Source organism: Pelecanus crispus, chromosome 8, assembly GCF_030463565.1.
Source record: "Pelecanus crispus isolate bPelCri1 chromosome 8, bPelCri1.pri, whole genome shotgun sequence".
Lineage (NCBI taxonomy): Eukaryota > Metazoa > Chordata > Aves > Pelecaniformes > Pelecanidae > Pelecanus > Pelecanus crispus.
The window spans coordinates 48881478-48898931 of record NC_134650.1 but is presented as its reverse complement, the minus strand read 5'-3'; the positions used below and the strand labels follow the sequence as shown (position 1 = coordinate 48898931).

Genomic DNA, 17454 nt, shown 5'->3' with positions numbered 1-17454 from the left:
GCCCGCCCCGCGGCCCGGCGCGGTGCCTTCCGCCGAGCGGCTCCCGGCCCCCGTAGAGGCGGGGCTCACGGCAAGGGGCAGGGGGAGCCGCAGGCGGAACGCTGTGCTGCCGGAACCTCCGCGCCGGGGGGCGGGTCCCGGCGGGCGCCTATCGGGAGTGCCACTTAGACCTTACGCGGCAGGATCCCTCCGCTGGGTTATTTAGTCCCTCAGCTCCGCTCTCCTTGCTTGTGCCGCTGCCGCTTCTTCTTCCCGCGACGCCGCAGCGTCGGTGCGGTAGGCGCTTCCTGCGGCCTCGCCGCCGTAGCTGCTGTACCAGCTCGGTCATGCCCCGGGTAAGGACGGGGAATTGCCGTCTCCGTGAATCCCTCCGCACGCGGTGAGGTTGTGCGGCTGGAGCCCGCCATTTTGGGTGCCTGAAGCCTGCGCGGACGGTGAGTGAGGCTGTGGCGGCCGAGCTCGGGGTGGTGGGGCGCGCTCGGTGGCCGAGAAGGTGCTGGTAGTGGGGGGGTGCCTTGCCCCAAGTGCCCGCTGGCTGGGCTGAGGGCGGGCCCAGGGCCTGCCCCGCCTGCGCTGTGGGACGTTCCCTCGGCCCCACCTCCCTGGGGACGGCAGCCGGAAGGCAGAGGGATCTCTCCCCCTCAGCCCCATCAGGGTGCAGCTGCGCTGGTGAAGCTAACCTAGGGTCTCCTGCGCTGCCTGCGCGTTTCTCTGAACTAGCCCTGGCTATTGGGCAGCTACGCGGCGAGTCTCGCCAGCTGACTAATGCACCTGGAACCGCCCTAGCAAGAGACTAATTGCTATACGAGTAAAGGTTAGTTTCGCTATGGTCAGAGTAGCAGCCCGTCTACAGGAAGGGATGGGAAGGAAGAGTTGGGTCAGCCTTTCTGCGGCAGCGTGGCTGAGAGCCTCCTGCGGGGCAGTGGGGGCAACAAAACTTTTCAGAATGACAGCAGGATGCTTGCAAAAGAATGGCTGGTAAACTGGCTGCTACTTAATGGCTGTATTTTGAACTAATCCGTTAAAACAAGTTGGTTTTAATCAAAGTAGTTATTTAATAGGTACTTTTACAGAGACCTTGCAACTCGTGCTGAGATTGTTTCTTGCAGCACTGTAAAGTTATTTTAACGTTGTAGGAGTATGTTCCAGTTACAGAAGGGCACAACTTGCTTTTTATGGCATCAGACTTATATCATGCATATGTATTTCTGTAGCAATGTTTTTTTGAGCTTGGTTGGTTCTGTGGAATAAGTACTGATGTGTGAATAGATCAGCTAGATAAACTGGATACACTCTAGATAGTAATAAATTTTCTGTAAGCCACTAGTTATACAGAAAATGCTATTGCTATCCAAAAGTCTGCTCCAGTGTGTCCTTCGGGTACAAGCCAAGGTCATCTTATGTGATAGCTCTTAAGGAAGGATTTTTTTCATTAACAGTTCTTGGCATAACAAAATGCCATGATGAAGTGTCTTCTGAGTTAGTTTTCTGTAGGACTAATGAGTTGAACTGTCTCATGAGAGACTGGAGAAGTGCCAGAGCACATGTTCAGTAGGCAGGAAGAGTGTGGGGAATATGGAATGGTAACTTTTTCCTTCTGATGACAGGACTGTTACAACCTTAGTTTGTACAGTCCTTGGGTTAATAATATAGCTGTTCTACAACTGGCATATTAATAGGACAGAGGTTGGCTTGGTTCTTGCAGTTGACTTTCATGTTTCTTTAAAAATGTGGTTCTGTCAATGAAGTAACACAGAGAGGATTTGACTGTGTGGTAGTTGTCGCAGATGGCATCTTGAGGCATTGGTTTACTTCCCTCACCTTTTGAAGTAAGGGAATGAAAGCATGTCTTGTAGCAGCTATGCTGTTTATTGTGAAATCTGACTTTTTTTTCCCCACTGGGCTCCTTGGAAATCTAGGGCTGAATAGAACCTCAAAATACCATCTTGGTAAGCTCAGCTTACTGAACTGAGGCACAATTACATTTTGCTAGACCACTGCTGGTAGATGTTTGTCTAACATTCTTAAAACTTTACTGTACTCTGGTACTCACATCACTGGCTAGTGTCACTTGTCTAGATTAAACAGACCCAGGCCTTTAACTTCTTGGTTTAGGGTATGTTTTCTAACCTTGCTCCTGTTTATGGAGTAGTCCCAGTTTTTTATCATCTTACATCTGTTTCTGGAGTTCAGATTCAGTCTGTCAGAATGGGAATATCCAGGAAGTTTTTGTGCCCTGTTGGCCTTGGTTAGGTGCAGGGTTGTAAAGTGGGGAAGCGAGTGATGAGTGCTGTAGGTCCAGTCATTTGTAAATAACCAGATTTAGGAATAGCAGGCCTGTACCTGTTTGTTTGGAGAAATCGGGTTCCGTTCCCCACCCCCCCCCCCCACCCCCCCCCAAGTAAAACAGTGACTAGTGTCCTTCTGGTGTGACCAACAGCTCCTGGTTCTAATCACCTTCCTCTCTTCTCACGCAGAAAGCGTCTATCATGTTGGGGTCTGGGTTCAAGGCCGAGCGCTTGCGAGTCAACCTGCGCCTTGTCATCAATCGCCTGAAACTGCTGGAGAAAAAGAAGAGTGAGTATTTGAGGGGGCAGGTGTGACCCAGGATGCTTTTGGGGCTCGGGAGACTTGAGGAGAAGATTTTTCTGGAGTCGGGGTTCTTTCATGGGCCAAGTACAGAGGAGCCTTTTGCTCTTCCTTGCTGGACCCAGGCCTTGCAGTCTGCCCCAGTGTGCGAGGACCCAGAGGAGCAGGCTGGCCACAACATGGCCTCTGTCCACCTTCCTGGCAGATGTCGGAGTGCAATTTATGGGGTGCATGGGGTGGTAGCTGTGGGCCATGTATGGAGGGACATGCCACTTTGCCCCTGGGGGCCTTTCCTGGGCCGCCTTTGCCCACAGCATAGTGGGGAACTTCCTGGGTGCTGTGGGAGTCTCTCCCCACCTGTGCTGTCCTGCCCTGCCCAGACACAGAAAAGATCCATGATTCTGAATGATTCTGCAGGGAAATTGAAGGTGTAGCAGTGTTTCTAGCAGCTAAAAGCCCACTCTCTCCCGTGAGTTAGTGTGCTAGGACTTACACACAAGGGCTCCACCAAGCCATGGCTCAGTGTCTTGCACTGCAGAGGCTCGATGAAGGAGAGAGAGAGAAACTCATGATGGCTTTGTGTGTGGTGGGGACCGCGGGCGGGTACGGAGGCAGCAGCCCCCTGCCAGCACAGTGACTGGCCTTGGGGATATGTGCTGTAGCCGAGTTGGCCCAGAAGGCAAGGAAGGAGATTGCGGATTACCTGGCAGCTGGAAAAGATGAGCGTGCCAGGATTCGTGTGGAGCACATCATCCGTGAAGATTACCTTGTGGAGGCCATGGAGATCCTGGAGCTGTACTGCGATCTGCTGCTAGCCCGCTTTGGCTTGATTCAGTCAATGAAGTAAGCTCTGGCCTAGAGGGTGTGCTGTGGGAGAGGGTCCAGGCCCCCTGGGCTCAGGGAGGGGTACTGCTGGGGGCAGGCCTGGGATGCAGAAGGGCACCTGTTTGTCTCGGTGTCCTAGGACCTCCAGAGACCTTTTCTTCCCCAGGCAGGGAAGACTCTGGAACCCAACATGGAGGATGGGGACTTTCAGGCTGAGCAGGTTGAGGGCAGCAAAGACTAGGTGCTCGGTGTGCAGATAGGATTGTTTTCTGTTCTCCTTAGGGAGCTGGACTCTGGCCTGGCAGAAGCAGTATCTACGCTGATTTGGGCTGCACCACGACTCCAGTCAGAAGTGGCTGAGTTGAAGATTGTGAGTGGGGTTGTTTGAGGGGTGTTAGGCCTGCAGGGTGGGAGTGATGCTGCCAGAAGCTCGTGGAAGCCTTTGTCTGGGACTCTGTGTCATTAAGGCAGAGGACATGTTTTTATGGGCTCTGCAGATGGAGACCCCAGTATAGATGTCCCTGGAGCATCAGGGATGGCTAAGGCTGTGCAGCTGGGGCACTCGGTGGCAGAAATGAGGGTGATCTGGGGGGCGGGAGGGAGGCAGACAGCTGTAGGGGCTACAGCAGATGTGCAGTGTGTGGTTGGGGGAAAGCAAGGGTATGCATGTTCCCAGAGTTTCTCTCCTGCTGCAGGTTGCTGACCAGCTGTGTGCTAAGTACAGCAAGGAGTATGGGAAGCTGTGCCGGACAAACCAGATCGGGACAGTCAATGACAGGGTAATAAACTGGTGGAACACCTGCAGCCAGCTGGAGCTGGCAAACAGACATGCTTGCTGTGGCTTTCTGCCCCTTTTTCCTGTGGCCAGTGGATGATGCCTCTGGCTCACTGCAGAGTAGGGTGGGCCAGCTGTGCTGCTGGGGGCCTGCCTGCACTGGAGCATGGGAGTGTAGTGCTGAGGTCCCTGGCAGGTGGGGCCCTGCTGTGCAGGCTGTGGATGGAGAAGAGCAGAGCACGTGGAGCCCTGGCCTGTGGCTGCCAGCAGCCTCCTCTGCAGCAGTGCTGTACTGGGAGGAAGGGCCTCCCCAGGGCTGCACTGTGCTCCCCGCAGCAGGCTGGCCCTGGCTGGGATAGAGCTGCGCTGTGCTGCGCTGCCCCGGTCCCGCTGAGTGTCTCTGCACCCCTGTGTTCCAGCTGATGCACAAGCTGAGCGTGGAGGCGCCGCCCAAGATTTTGGTGGAGAGATACCTCATTGAGATTGCCAAGAACTACAATGTGCCCTATGAGCCTGACTCAGTGGTGATGGTGAGTGAGGCACCTGCAAGTCTGGAGCTCCCTTCTGTGTTCCAATCGCTGAAATGTCCCATTAGTGCTGTGCAGGCTTTCAGAGCACAGGGCTGTGGCATTGCGGCGAACTCGGTGGTAATTGTGCTTTGGTATCTTCTAGACAGCACTAGCACAGCATGATCCCTGCTCCTTCCCACAGCCCTATGGCATGTGGCTGTAGTTAGTCATGCTGTAGTCTGGTTCCCTTTCTGATTGCCATTAGTATCACTGTGTAGCTGCTGTGTGTTTGTGTCTGTGTTGTCCAGTGACAAATACTGCATCTACTGCTGTTCAGAGGGCTGTGATCAGAATAGAGATGTGTTGGTGAGCAGAATTCTTCCACCCACTCCAGGCTGAAGCTCCTCCAGGTGGAGAGGCAGATCTGATTGATGTGGGATTCACAGATGATGTGAAGAAGGGTGGCCATGGAGGGGGAGGAGGCGGTGGATTTACAGCCCCGCTGATGGGTCATGATGGAATAGTGCCCATGCCGGTGATGATGCCTGTGCCCATGCCAACACCACATCCGCCCTTCTCCTATCCACCTCCAAAGGGACCGGTAAGTGCCTTTGCTTTGAGCATTCCCTTTTTCTGTGGAAGACTCCAATTGTGGTGCTTAGCCATGTGCCTGCTGATTGGGAAGTGTCTGCACCTGATAGCTTGATGTGTCAGAAGGCCATTGTGTTGCTGTGAGACTGCATGGGATGGAAATTGTTGGCTAAAGCTTCATGTTGCTTCGTGACTGTGAAGGTTCCTACCCCTGTTCTCCAGCCAGCCCTCTTTGCCTTCAGGGAACAGAGGAGTCCAGACTTAACTCCTGAGGCAGTCTTCTGACTGTCAGGCTTTTGACCAGGGGTTGGAGCTGCACTTTGAAGTTGGTAGGCTGGTAGTGTGCCAAGATTCAGTCAAGGAAATCAGGTGAGTTTTGTGGGGTGGGAACAGCACAGAAAAATGCAGAAGTGCCCTACCTTCAGACCTGCAAGGGGAGGGGACCGTGCCAATGGCTCTTGGCGATGATTTGTTGTGAGGGTGGAGCTGAAAAGAGCGCCGTTCTCTGAATTCAGTCATTTACAGGATATCCGTGTAGACTGGAGAGTGGCAGAACAGTGGGGTGGCTTGGAGTCTTAATATGGTCCCAGTAATGCTGCAGTGTTTTTTGTGGAAAATCTGGGCCAAGTATCATCTGCAGGCTGAAAGCCCAGGCATAAATACACTGAGGACTTGTGCCAAGTCTAGGTCTTTGAGGCACTGTTGTGTTATGAGTAAGGGTAACACAAAGCCTCGAGTGAGCCAAAGACCTCCTTCCTGGTTTGTAATACTGCACTTGGGAGAAATGGCTCAGGTGTGCTTAGGGTAGGGTATTACCCTTTTTGTCCTGGTATTTCTGATGCTTTGAAAGATGAAGTGTTTAGTTATGCTGCTGCTTTAGAATAACCCACAGTCCTGTTAGATGGCTGTGGTTGCTCCAGGTGACTACATCTGACTTACTCGGAGAAGATTCTCGAGCATTAAGTATAAACTATATCAGGTTGGATACTTGCCCGCATTTGTCTTAGACTGCTACTTTCTCTGACTCCCACAGCAGCTGTAGGTGTATTGTGTCCCATGGTCACTCTCCCATGTGAGTAGTCTGGTGCATGACTGTAATCTCTCTGTACAGGAGAACTTCAGTGGCCTACCAGTGGGGACCTACCAGCCTTTCACTAACATCCATCCACCACCAATTCCGGCAGCCCCACCGACATACGAGTCTGTAAGTGCCTGAGCTGAATCACCATTGTAGGCAGCAGAGGGAACCTCAAAAAGAGTGCAGTGGTAGCCACGGAGAAGGCAAATGTTTGTTTAAGCGCATTGCTGTCAACCTTTGGAGCTTTTGGGGTGGTACTTGGCATCGCTTATGGGTGCGGTGAATCACTGAGCGCATGTGATGGGAGAATGACTTGTGAGAAGTTCCTCATTCAGCTGTGTGTTTTGGCTGCAAAGGAAAGCCAAGATCTGTTTTACTGCTTTGTTAAAATGGTGATAAACAGTTAACAAGTGGAGTCCAGAGATTCCGGGGTTTTTGCAATGTGAAGGGTTTATCACCTTCAGTCTGTTTAATTATGGCTTTTGAACTAATTCATAGTTAGCCTGGATGAAAATTTTGGCTGACGCAGATGATGTATGTTTAAACACTCTTCCTTTCCCAGACTTTTCTCAGACCTTGGGGACAAGGAAGGAGAGGCTGGAGTCTTCTCTTTCTATGCTTGTCTATGTTTTTTCTGCTGCAGTTCATGATCATGCCTCTCATTTTGCTTTCAGTGACATGCTTCCTGTTTTTGCAATATCCTGAGTGGGGATGAGTGTAGCCAAGTACCTGTGTGTGCTAACAGCTTGTACTAGCTGCACAGCAGCCTTTGAGTCCAGGAGATGCCAGCACAGATGCAGCAGTCGTTGGCTGGGTAGAGATAGATGGCACTGACTGCAGCTCCCAGGGAATGAGGAGTTACACCAGCACAACTGACCATGCTGTGGGCCTTCATCCCAGTCGGACCAAGACCTGAGATGGGGTCATTTCGTACCTTGCTACTGGTTACAAGGACCTGTCTATGGTTTATGAAAAGAAAGGAAGCAGTAGCCATGATTATGTGGATGAAGAGGGCAGTCTTCTCCCACTTACGTCCTTGATAAATATTTTAGATCTGCTAGTGGATATGCTCTGTTTATCCAGTCAAGCTGCTTTGATTGACAGGGAGGGAGAGGAAAGAAGCAGCACTGCCTCCTTTTCTTGGGGAGAGAGGTAGATTCTCTTGAGTGTGCTGGAGGCCAGGGTTGTCTGCCGCCTTGGGGAGGGAAGGGGTGGGGTAAGCATTGCTCTGCAGGGGTGTGGCTGCTTTTGCCCATGAGCAGTGTCTGCACACCTATGTGATTCTGGGCGTGGTAGGAGAGAGCTGTAGTAACTGAGAGTCTTTTCCAGATTGATGAGCCTAATGCTGACAAGGATGCTTCTGCACCAGTGGCTGGTGAGTATGTCAAGAGGTGTGGGAAGCCTGGGGTGGTTAGGGACTGTGGTTAGTTTGGGATCCCAGCGTCCCCGGGAGGAAGCTTCCCATATAGGGAACAATGCGTAGAACTTGAGACATCTTGAGAGCAGGATTTGAGTTTGGAGCGTACTCTGACAGAAGTGGAGAGTATCCTCTGAAAACAGGGAGGATCCAGACTTCCACTGGGAAACTCAAGAACTGGAGTTTGACTTTGGAGTCGGTATTGGGTCTCTAGCTTAAGCTGTCTCATCAGACCCAGTATAGGGCATTGCAGAATAAAATGAGAAAGCAGCAGCTCTAAGTGATAATATATTTTTGCACAGCGTAAATAATATTGTTCTGCAGCAACAGAATGAGAGAAGTAAGCGCTAAGCGGGTAGATAGGTTTGTATTAATGTCAGCGCTGAGGTTGCATACAGCAGAGCAGGACTAGTAGAGATGGCTGTTGTCCCTTGGTCAATCTGCCTACAGGCTTACAAGATGCTTCATGCGTCGTAATTGGATCATAAAAAAATTCTCCTGCCCTGTACAGTGTGATTCTGCTCTCTGTCTTTTGAAAGCACTTGCTATCTCTAGCACTTGATGAGGGCGGAGAGGGTTTTTAGAGTAAGTAGACCCTTGCCAGCTCCAGCAAGGATTTCTGCCAATCTAATGGCATCCTCTGGGGAGCGTTGGTGATGCGTGCTGAAGAAGATAGGCTTGTGGGTGCACTGGATCTGGCTGTATGCTTCAGTTTGACAGCCGGGTGACAGCATGTGATACCTGCCTATGTTTTTAGGAGGTGTTGGAATGGAGAGCACCAGAACTTGGAATCCCTGTGATGCAGTCCAGCCAGCATAGGCATGTGGGAGCTTCAGCCCACCTGCAGCTGGCCATGGGCAGTGGAGGGGGATCTCCTGCTGTCTGGTGCAGCCATAGGATAGGGTCACCAGTCTAGATCTGCCACAGCTGCAGCTTCTTGCAGCCATATAAACCTGAAGCCTTGTGTTTTTCCCCGTTGAGTCTACATGCAGTTGGAGGTGTGTGACCACTGGTCCTGTTCAGAAAAATACATTGGTACTGCCTTTTTGGTAGAACAACCTTTCTTTTGTGTGGCTCTCTTTGGCCTGGTGAGAGTGTGATGATGGTGAGGTGAAATGATATTTCTCTTATTCTAAATAGGGCCTGGGCCCAAGTCAGAACCTTCTCCTAAACCGAGAGCTGGACCTCCTAATACCTTTGATAACTTTGTGTTGCCTGAATTACCATCCGTGCCAGATACGCTGCCAACAGCTTCTGCTGGTGCCAACTCTTCTGCCTCTGAAGACATTGACTTTGATGATCTTTCTCGGAGGTTTGAGGAGCTAAAGAAGAAAACATAAAACTGACTGGCCTGTAACTCCAGTGTGAGGGGCAGGAGCTGTGACAGCTGCTTCTCTCTGAAACAGACTCCCCTTGAAATTGGTTTCCTTTATTAACCTCAAATGAATGCACTCCTCTTTTTGAGCTCTCTTCCTGCTGTACTTAAACCAGATGCTGCCGCTTTCCCAATCTTTGTTGCTCCAGGAGGTGAACTGTGGGGAGTCTTGTGAGATGGAGCAGGGAACAGCCCCTGTCAGTCTGGGTGCTTTTCCTGGCTGCCTCCGCAGTGGCTCTGCTCTCCCTCCCACAGAGAAGGAAGCGAAGGCTGAAATGTGACAGCGTTCTCTGCTCTCTCTTGGTGGGCTCAAGGGCAGCATCACCCACAAGCTGCTCCTCTCTGCTCAATGGCCTGTAGGGTAACGCTGGTTAAGTCCCTTTGGTAAGACTTCTAACTTAATTGGGGCAGAGGCAGGGAGGAGACGCAGCATCACCCTTGAGGCTGTGCAGCACGCTGGTGCTTCTGCCGTCTCCCTGGCTCCGGCTGGTTCTGGTTGCGGTTTGCCTGACCTCTTTTGCTCCCTCTGGACTCTGGGGGAGCCCTCCGTGGCCTTCGCTGCGTTCTCAGCCGGGCGTCTGTTGCCTGTTCAGAGGAGGGCAGCGCTGTGCACTGTCCCCGTTCTGCCTGAACCTGCTGGTAGTGCGAGCTGGCCGGGCAGAGGGTTAGAGCGATGCGGTGTGTGCTGGCTGCGCTGTGGGCTGCGCTGTGGGCCGCGCTGGCTCCTCTCTCGCTGGTCGCTGAAGGCGTACGGGGAGCTGAGGCTGGGGGACTCTGGCGGGATGCGTGGCAGTGACCTTGCTTACCCCTGGGCGAGGGCACGGGCGGTCCCTGGCCTGAGCGCGGGCAGGGCGCTCTGCAGCGGGGGCGGCCGTTCCCCTTGGCCAGTGGGGTCCCGGTGCGCGGGATGGAGGGCCGGGCGTGGCGTGATCTCTCCTGTGTAGCGTGTCTGTACGTAACACTCCCACACAACTCTTACTGATGTATTTGTATCTCGGGGGCTGGTTCTAATAAAGCCTAGGCATGAGCGGCGGTGTCCGGGCGGGCCCTGGGACGCTTCTGGGGGGAGCGGGCGGTGCGGCAGCGCTGCTGCGGGGGTTCGGCCTCCGGTGGCGGCCGGGTCGCCCTCCTCGCGCGGGGGGTCCCGCCCGTGGGCGGGGTCGGGGCGGCCTCGCGCCAGGCCCCGCCCTCGGGGGACGGGTCCCGTCCCCGTGGTTCGTCCTCCTATCCCACCGCCCGCCCCGAGTCCTGTTGCGGCTCTATTGGCTGGGAGGGCCCGGCTTCCGCCAATCATCGCGGCGGGCTCCCGGAAGCGCCCCTCCACGTGTCGGGCAGAGCAGATGGCGGCGCCGCTGCGCGTGAGCGGCCGGCGGGCCTCTGGGCGGGGCGGGGGTCCCGGGGAGGGGGCGGGAGGAGCCGGGGCTCGGCCGGGCGGGGCGTGCTCGCGGGGTCCCCAGGAGGGCCGGGGGCGGCCGGGGCTGCAGACTCGGGGCGGGGGCCAGGGCCGGTACAGGGTGCGGGCGGGGCGGGGCACGGTGCCGGTATGGGCTGCGGGCGGGGGTGGGGCGAGGGCCGGTGCCGGTGCGGGCTGCGGGCGGGGCGAGGGCCGGTGCGGGCGGGGCGGGGCGGAGTGAGGGCCGGGGCCGGGGCCGGGGCCGGGGCGGGCGGGGCGGGGCAGGGCGAGGGCCGGGGCGGGCGGGGCGGGGCCGGTGCCGGTGCGGGCTGCGGGCGGGGCGAGGGCCGGTGCGGGCGGGGCGGGGCGGAGTGAGGGCCGGGGCCGGTGCGGGCGGGGCGGGGCAGGGCGAGGGCCGGTGCCGGTGCGGGCTGCGGGCGGGGCGAGGGCCGGTGCCGGTGCGGGCTGCGGGCACGCTGCTGACCACCTCCCGCAGGGGCGGCTGCGGGCGCTGGCGGCGGCGCTGGGAGGCTGCGGGCTGCTGCTGGGCTCGGCGCTGGCGGCGGGCGACGAGCGGCTCTACACGGCGGTGATGCCCGCGCTCCGCGCTCTCCCCCCGGAGGCCGCCCATGGCCTGGCCCTGCGCGCCGCCGCCTTCGGGCTGCTGCCAGCCGCCGGTCCCGACGGCCCCGCGCTGGTGCGGCTCTGTGGCGGGGGACAGCGGGGGGGCTGGCCTGTGAGACGGTCGGGGCCCGGGGGGGGGGGGTGGGCAGGCGGCCGGGTGCTGCGGGACCCCCACCCTGTCGCGGTTCGGGGAGGGCGATGAGCTCTGCCAGCTGGCCGAGGTCCCCAGCAAGGCTGCTGGGGTGGCCCGGGGTCCAGGAGATGGCCCCGGCAGGGGCCGTGGGTCCCCCGGGGCAGGCACCTGATGAGGACGCGCTGCGGGGCAGAGGGAATGGAGGGGAGGGGGCCGGGGCTGCTCCTGCGGGGGCTAGAGCGAGGCCCTGGCTGTGGCTCCTGGTGTCCGTGGGCTCTGGCCCTCCTGGCCCCTGGCTACCAGCGTGTGACCCAGCCCCTGCCCCGCAGGAGGTGCGAGTCCTTGGGCAGCGGTTCCGCAACCCAGTGGGCCTGGCGGCCGGCTTCGACAAACAGGGCGAGGCTGTGGACGGGCTGTACAAGATGGGTTTTGGCTTTGTGGAAGTAGGGACTGTAACGCCCAAGCCCCAGGAGGGGAACCCCAGACCCAGAGTCTTCCGGCTGGCAGAGGACGAGGCGGTCATTAACAGGTGGGATCCGAGGGTGGCTGCTCTGCGGTGTCTCACAGGCTGCCCGCCCAGAGGGAGCGCATTTATTTGCGTGTTCCGGCTCTGTGGTCTGGTCTGTGGTGGCTTTTGGGTTGGATGTGCTGAGCAGAGCTGCAGACACCATACGTCTCCCTCCTGTTCCTCCTGTGCTCAGGGCTTGTGGACACCAGCCCAGCCCTGAACCTTGTCTGTTCCGGTGCAGGTACGGATTCAACAGTCACGGCCATGTTGCAGTGGAGCGTAGGCTGCGGGCCCGCCAGGAGACGCAGCTCAGGCTCACTGATGGTGAGACAAGCTTACAAGCCTTTGCTCTTGAGGTCTGTAGAGTGGGTTTGGGGGTCTCCCAGGTAACTGCAGGCCAGGAAAGGTGTGGTAAAGCCAGTGTCCAGGCACGGGAGGGCCCTGGCCAGGGCAAGGTGTATTCAGACAGCAGAAACCCTCTTGGAGCTGTAGCTTCTTCCCCTTGGGACTGTGACCAGGTGCCTTTCTCCTGTCATTTTATCTGTGATAGAGGCTCCGCTTGGTACCTTGGGCAGGACGCATCTGCTGAGACTAGCCAGAGCAAATAGGGCCCAAGCTGGGCAGTTTCCGAGGGCAGCCTCTGCTGGGTGGCCAGGCTGGAGGCTGCAGTGCTGGGAGGTGCTGACTGGGGCAGCTGTGGTGATGCTGCTGTGGCTGCAGGACAGTCCCAGGCCCACCCCCATGAAACACGTGGGCTGCGTATCTCCATCTTGATCTAGCTGGTCCTGGGGCCTCCCTTGTCGGGTGCTCTGGCCCTTGGGTGGTGGTTGGTCCTTCTGCCCTGGTTCAGCCACGTCTGTGTTCCAGCGGGGATGCCCCTTGGAGTCAACCTGGGCAAGAACAAGAGCTCTACTGATGCTGCAGCTGACTACGTGGCTGGGGTCCAGACACTGGGCCCTTTGGCTGACTACCTGGTTGTGAATGTGTCCAGCCCAAACACGCCAGGGCTGCGGGACCTGCAGGGCAAGGCTGAGCTACGGGACCTGCTGACCAAGGTGGGTGACCCTCACAGCCAGCCTGGACCACAGCTGCAGCACTGGATGCATCCCATCCCCTGGCAGCACCTGCTCTGCTCCAGACAGTGGGTTTGCTGCAGCACAGGGAGGAGCGTGGTGGCTCCCCGGAGCGGTGTGCAGAGCCACGGAGGTGTCCCCTGATCATCTGCGAGCATGGGGTTCACTGGGGCACTGTACCACAGCGCAGGGCATGTGAGCAGTGAGGCATTGCCCTTCGCTCTGCTCCTGCAAGGGGACAGTGAGCCACCCACCCCACAGCATCAGGTGCCACTCTGGTCCCTTCTGGGTCGTGTGCCCCAGGCCCTGTGCCGTAGGGTGCCCTTCCCGTCGGTGGAGCCGTGTAGGGAGAGCAGGGCCTGTCCCTGTGCTGTCTGTGGCAGTGGGTGCACACGTCTCCCCAGTCCAGGGCAGGAGGTGTTCCCCCACCATGCATGGCTCTGGGCTCTGTGCACCCCACAGGTGCTGGTGGAGAGGGATGCGCTGCCCTGTGAGCACAAACCAGCCGTGCTGGTGAAGATTGCTCCTGACCTCACCGCGCAGGACAAGCAGGACATTGCTAGTGTCATCTGTGAGGTGAGGAGGCTGAAAGGAGAGGTTGGCGAGATGCTGGGCTGGTGTGCCTCCTGCCTCACCTCACACAGTGTGGGGCTGGACTGCAGTGCTCCTGGCAAGTCACCTCCCTGAAGGGACAGGTGGACCTGCAGCCTTCTGGCTGCTGTAGGGACAGTGCCCTGGGTAGCTCTGAGTCTGTGAGGGCCTGTGTGTGTCACTGGGACCTTGGGGATGGTCCAGGTAGTGAGGGGCAGCTGCTTTTGTTCCCGGGCACATTGCTGGGGCAGTTGCCGGGGACAGTCCTGGCCTGGCAGCCTGGGGATGAGAGTCAGGGGCTGCTCATGGCAGCTGTGTCCTCCTGCTGCTGCCCCCCTCAGCTAGGTGTGGACGGGCTGATTATCAGCAACACCACCGTGAGCCGCCCCAGCAGCCTCCAGAGCAGGCAGCGCACAGAGCCCGGGGGCCTCAGCGGGAAGCCTCTGCGGGAGCTGTCCACGCGGACCATCAAGGAGATGTACTCCCTCACCCGAGGTAGGGACAGAGCAGGGCTTGGGGGTGCGGGCTGGCGTCGCCCGTGCTCTCCTGACCCTGCACCTGCCCACAGGCCAGGTGCCCATCATCGGGGTGGGTGGGGTGAGCAGCGGACGCGATGCCCTGGAGAAGATCCGTGCTGGAGCCTCGCTTGTGCAGATGTACACGGCACTTGTGTACCACGGGCCGCCGGTGGTGGGGGCAGTGAAGAGGGAACTGGAGGAGCTGCTGAGGTGAGCGAGGGTCCAGGCACCTCCTCAGGGAGCCCCCGGGCCCAGGGTGGCTCTGGGCAGCTGCGTGCTGGTGCACGAGCGGTGGTACTGTGGGGCTGAGCCGCAGAGCCAGGCCAGCCCAGCCATCACACGCTGTCCCTGGTTAGGGAGCAGGGGTTCAAGAACGTCATGGAGGCAGTTGGAGCAGATCACCGGTGCTGACATGCCGCAGAACCGAGGTCTAGCCGGGAGGAGCCATGGCCAAGCAGGGACAGGTCTGACGCTTCCAGTGCTGGACAGGCTGGGACTGAGGCGAGCTCCTGGCCCCAACCCCTGAGAAGGGTCAGTGATGGGTGAGGCTGGGGCAGCACTGGTGGGGGAGCAGGGGAGGGGGCCTCCACACTGGTGCTGCTGTCCAGGGCCATATTTTGGCTTTCCTGTGGGCTGGGCTCCCCAGCAGAAACCAGCACTGGGTAAGGCTCTGCTGGGTGGTGAGGAAGGCCCCTGAGGGGACAGCCCTGCAGGCTGTGCTCAGTCCTGTCTCTGGCTCCTGCTGCAGCGCTTCCCTGTGGAGGGCACGCCTTCCCTGGCGTGTATTGGATGTCCCTTCTGCCAGGGACCCTGCAGCCCGTGCTGCCTGCTGTCTGGCTGGTGCTTGGTCCTCCTGCACTGCAGCCGGGTTGTGCCCTCCCTGCCCTCCTCCCTTCGCTGCATGCGGTCCTGTAACAAACCTGCAGGCCCTGGGTCCTGCCCGAGTGTCAATAAATGTTTGGCTCACCTGGTCCGTGTGCTGCTCTGGAGACACCCCTTGGGTCAGAGGGACGCAGCCCAGCTCTCCTCAGCTGAGCGGGATCAGCTCTCTTTGTGTTGTTCCCAGTCAGTGCATCTTTTCCTGGTGGTAGAAGCCACAGGTGGCCGGGCTCTGGGATGGATCCACGCAAAGCTCACCAGGGCTCCCCTCACAGCGACCTCTGCCAGAGGCTGGGCCCTTAGGAGGCGCTGGGTGCCGTTTCTTCCCTTTGCTGCCAGTATGTAGATGTTTGGAGACAGCTGCATTTATGCCATCACTTGTTAGAAAAAGGCCTGTTTGTTTTCTGGAGGCTGTTGGTTTTGTCTTTGGGGCCTCTGGCGTTGACTGCTGCTTTACCCCGGACTCACTGCAGTCATCTCAGGCCTTTCTTGAGTAACAGGGCTTGGCTTGGACGTTGTGTTCCCTCTGCAGCCTCTCATAATCCACCCTGCAGAGCAGGATTGCATCACAGCACTTCACCAAACCTGTTTACAGGAGGAGCGGGACTGCTGACCCCACTCTCAGTGGCCCTCGGCTCACATCAGGGCTGTCGCCGACCTGCTCTCCCACTTCCACAGCCCTCTGCACCAGCATGTTCATTTCCTAGATTCTCTGCTTTGGGCAGGTGGTGCTTATTACTGCTCTAACAGGGATGTGACCTGGTCCATTGGGCCAAGGCTTTGATGTGCTTTCTCTGGAGAGGGCCTGGGAGGCACTTGCTCTCCCAGTCTGAAGGTGGCTGTCATGCCTGTGGGAGTGTGAGCTTGAGTTTCACCTTGTTGATGGCCCTCTTGTCTGTGCTCTGCAGCTGATTCGTGATTGTGGCTTGGAGACATTCAGCCACAGCAGTTGCTGGCGGCGTTGGCCTCGAGCATGGCCCTGCGCTGCTGTAGCCCGGTGCATGGGCTGCAGCCTGTGCCCCACAGGCAGGCTGGGGCAGCTTCCCCCACCTTCCTGCAGGCAGTCCTTTGTCCGAGCTAACCTTGAGGCTGCTGAGTGGGCACCAAGGCACAGTCACGTGTTGCTTTTTTCCCCCCTGCCAGGACATGGCACGGCATGGCAGTCTCCTGCGGAGGGACAAGCCTGTTGCAGTGGGACAGTGCTATCTCAGCCTGCTATCATCAAATGCCACAGCACCTCTCTTAAGTGCTGGCATGGTTCATGGATCACAGCTGTTAAACCCTGATGTGTCCCTGTGCTGGACTCTAGCCTTCTGTGTTTCAAGCGTGGTTGCACGAGTATGACTGGTGCTGGGTCAGAGATCTTAAGCCCTGCATTATTTAGGGGTACAGGTACCCCATGAGATGGGAAGAAGCTTGCACGGGATGGGAAAGCCCTCTTCTGGAGTGTCAGACCAGACACAGATGTCCCTCCTGAGCCTGAGGAATTGGAGTTTCCGAGGGGCAGGAGGGGCACTGGCAAGACCCCCAGCAGGCCACGCTTCAGTGACTCAGGGCTGGGGCTGGCCCCACATGCTCCAGACAGTTTTGGGGTGGCCTCACTGTGACAGAGGCACCCTGGCATAGGGAAGAGGGTGGGTGCCTGTCCCCTCCTCTCCGTGCTGCCCCTTGGTTATGCTCCTGCTGGAAGCAGACTCCACTTGTTGGAGCAGGCTGATGTGCTCTGCCCTGCACCCTTGCTGCTGGCCAGCGACATCCAGCTGGGCACTGGCCAGCGATTGCTGCTACAAGTTCCCGTAAAGTTGGGCTGGGCCCTTGCCTCTGCTGACAAACAACCTGCACCCGAGGGGTCAGAGGCTGCCAGGACACAGGGCTGGAGCCTGCTGGGCGGGAAGGGGTGGGTGCTTGTGGGAAGAGGTTGGCTTGGCTGCAGTCCCTTGGAGCCTGCAGCAAGCTGGCATGGGACGTGCTGCACCCCTCGGCTGGCTGGACTGGCACTGCCCAGGGCACTAGCGGCGCCGAGCCCCACTACGCCTCAGCTTTGTGGGGTGGCTGGCAGGGTGCGCCCCAGCTGTGGGCAGAGTCAGGCACAGGATGGGATGTCACTCGGCTCCTGTGCCCCAGCTTCACCTGCCAGCACTGGGGTGGCTGCCTGCACCGTGTGGGGCTGCCGGGTACCCCGCCAGGGACTGCTCCAGGTGGTGGCACAGGGCAGTTTTGCAGGGGGCAGGGTTCGGGTCTGGCTCTGCTTTCTGTGAACCTCAGCTGGGTCACAGCGCCAGGGCACCAGCGTCTGCAGCCGGATCCCTCCCTGCATATTTGTAGCTGCAAAATCCCGGAAACTCTTGGCGCGCTGGCTTCCCGGGAGCCTCTGCCAGGCCGGCTGTGAGCCAGGTGGGGTTGTTTGTCCTCCTTCTGCTGGGAAAGGTGCTGGCTGTATACAGCAGGGTCAGGAGGTCTGGAGCACATGGGGCCGCACCAGGGCGAGGGAGGTGGCAATAAAAGGCGTGAGGAGGGAGCCCTGAACAGCACTGACCCGCAGAAGGAGGCTGCTGTGAGGAGAGAGAGCTATTAGC

General features: G+C 58.1%; 2 protein-coding genes across 3 annotated transcripts; both read left to right on the top strand.

Moving 5' to 3' along the window:
* The first annotated feature begins 323 nt into the window (after positions 1 to 323).
* IST1 (IST1 factor associated with ESCRT-III) lies at positions 324 to 9859 on the top strand. 2 transcript variants are annotated; one of them, XM_075715440.1, is made up of 10 exons: positions 324 to 434; positions 2478 to 2577; positions 3252 to 3432; positions 3697 to 3784; positions 4110 to 4193; positions 4609 to 4719; positions 5093 to 5299; positions 6401 to 6493; positions 7697 to 7742; positions 8925 to 9859. In XM_075715440.1, exons 2-10 carry the CDS (start codon positions 2490 to 2492, stop codon positions 9122 to 9124), a joined length of 1098 nt encoding a protein of 365 aa, XP_075571555.1. In that variant the 5' UTR covers positions 324 to 434; positions 2478 to 2489; the 3' UTR covers positions 9125 to 9859. The 2 variants fall into 2 exon arrangements, with proteins under 2 accessions (XP_075571555.1, XP_075571556.1); XM_075715441.1 differs by lacking the exons at positions 324 to 434; positions 3252 to 3432 and having other exon boundaries at positions 2550 to 2577.
* A 640-nt stretch (positions 9860 to 10499) lies between these two features.
* Positions 10500 to 17453, top strand: DHODH (dihydroorotate dehydrogenase (quinone)). The gene is given in 10 exon segments (XM_075714818.1): positions 10500 to 10517; positions 11049 to 11249; positions 11639 to 11838; positions 12059 to 12141; positions 12685 to 12872; positions 13353 to 13466; positions 13823 to 13976; positions 14050 to 14209; positions 14356 to 14427; positions 17306 to 17453. Coding segments are annotated over 10 exon segments (1338 nt in total).
* Position 17454: the final 1 nt, after the last annotated feature.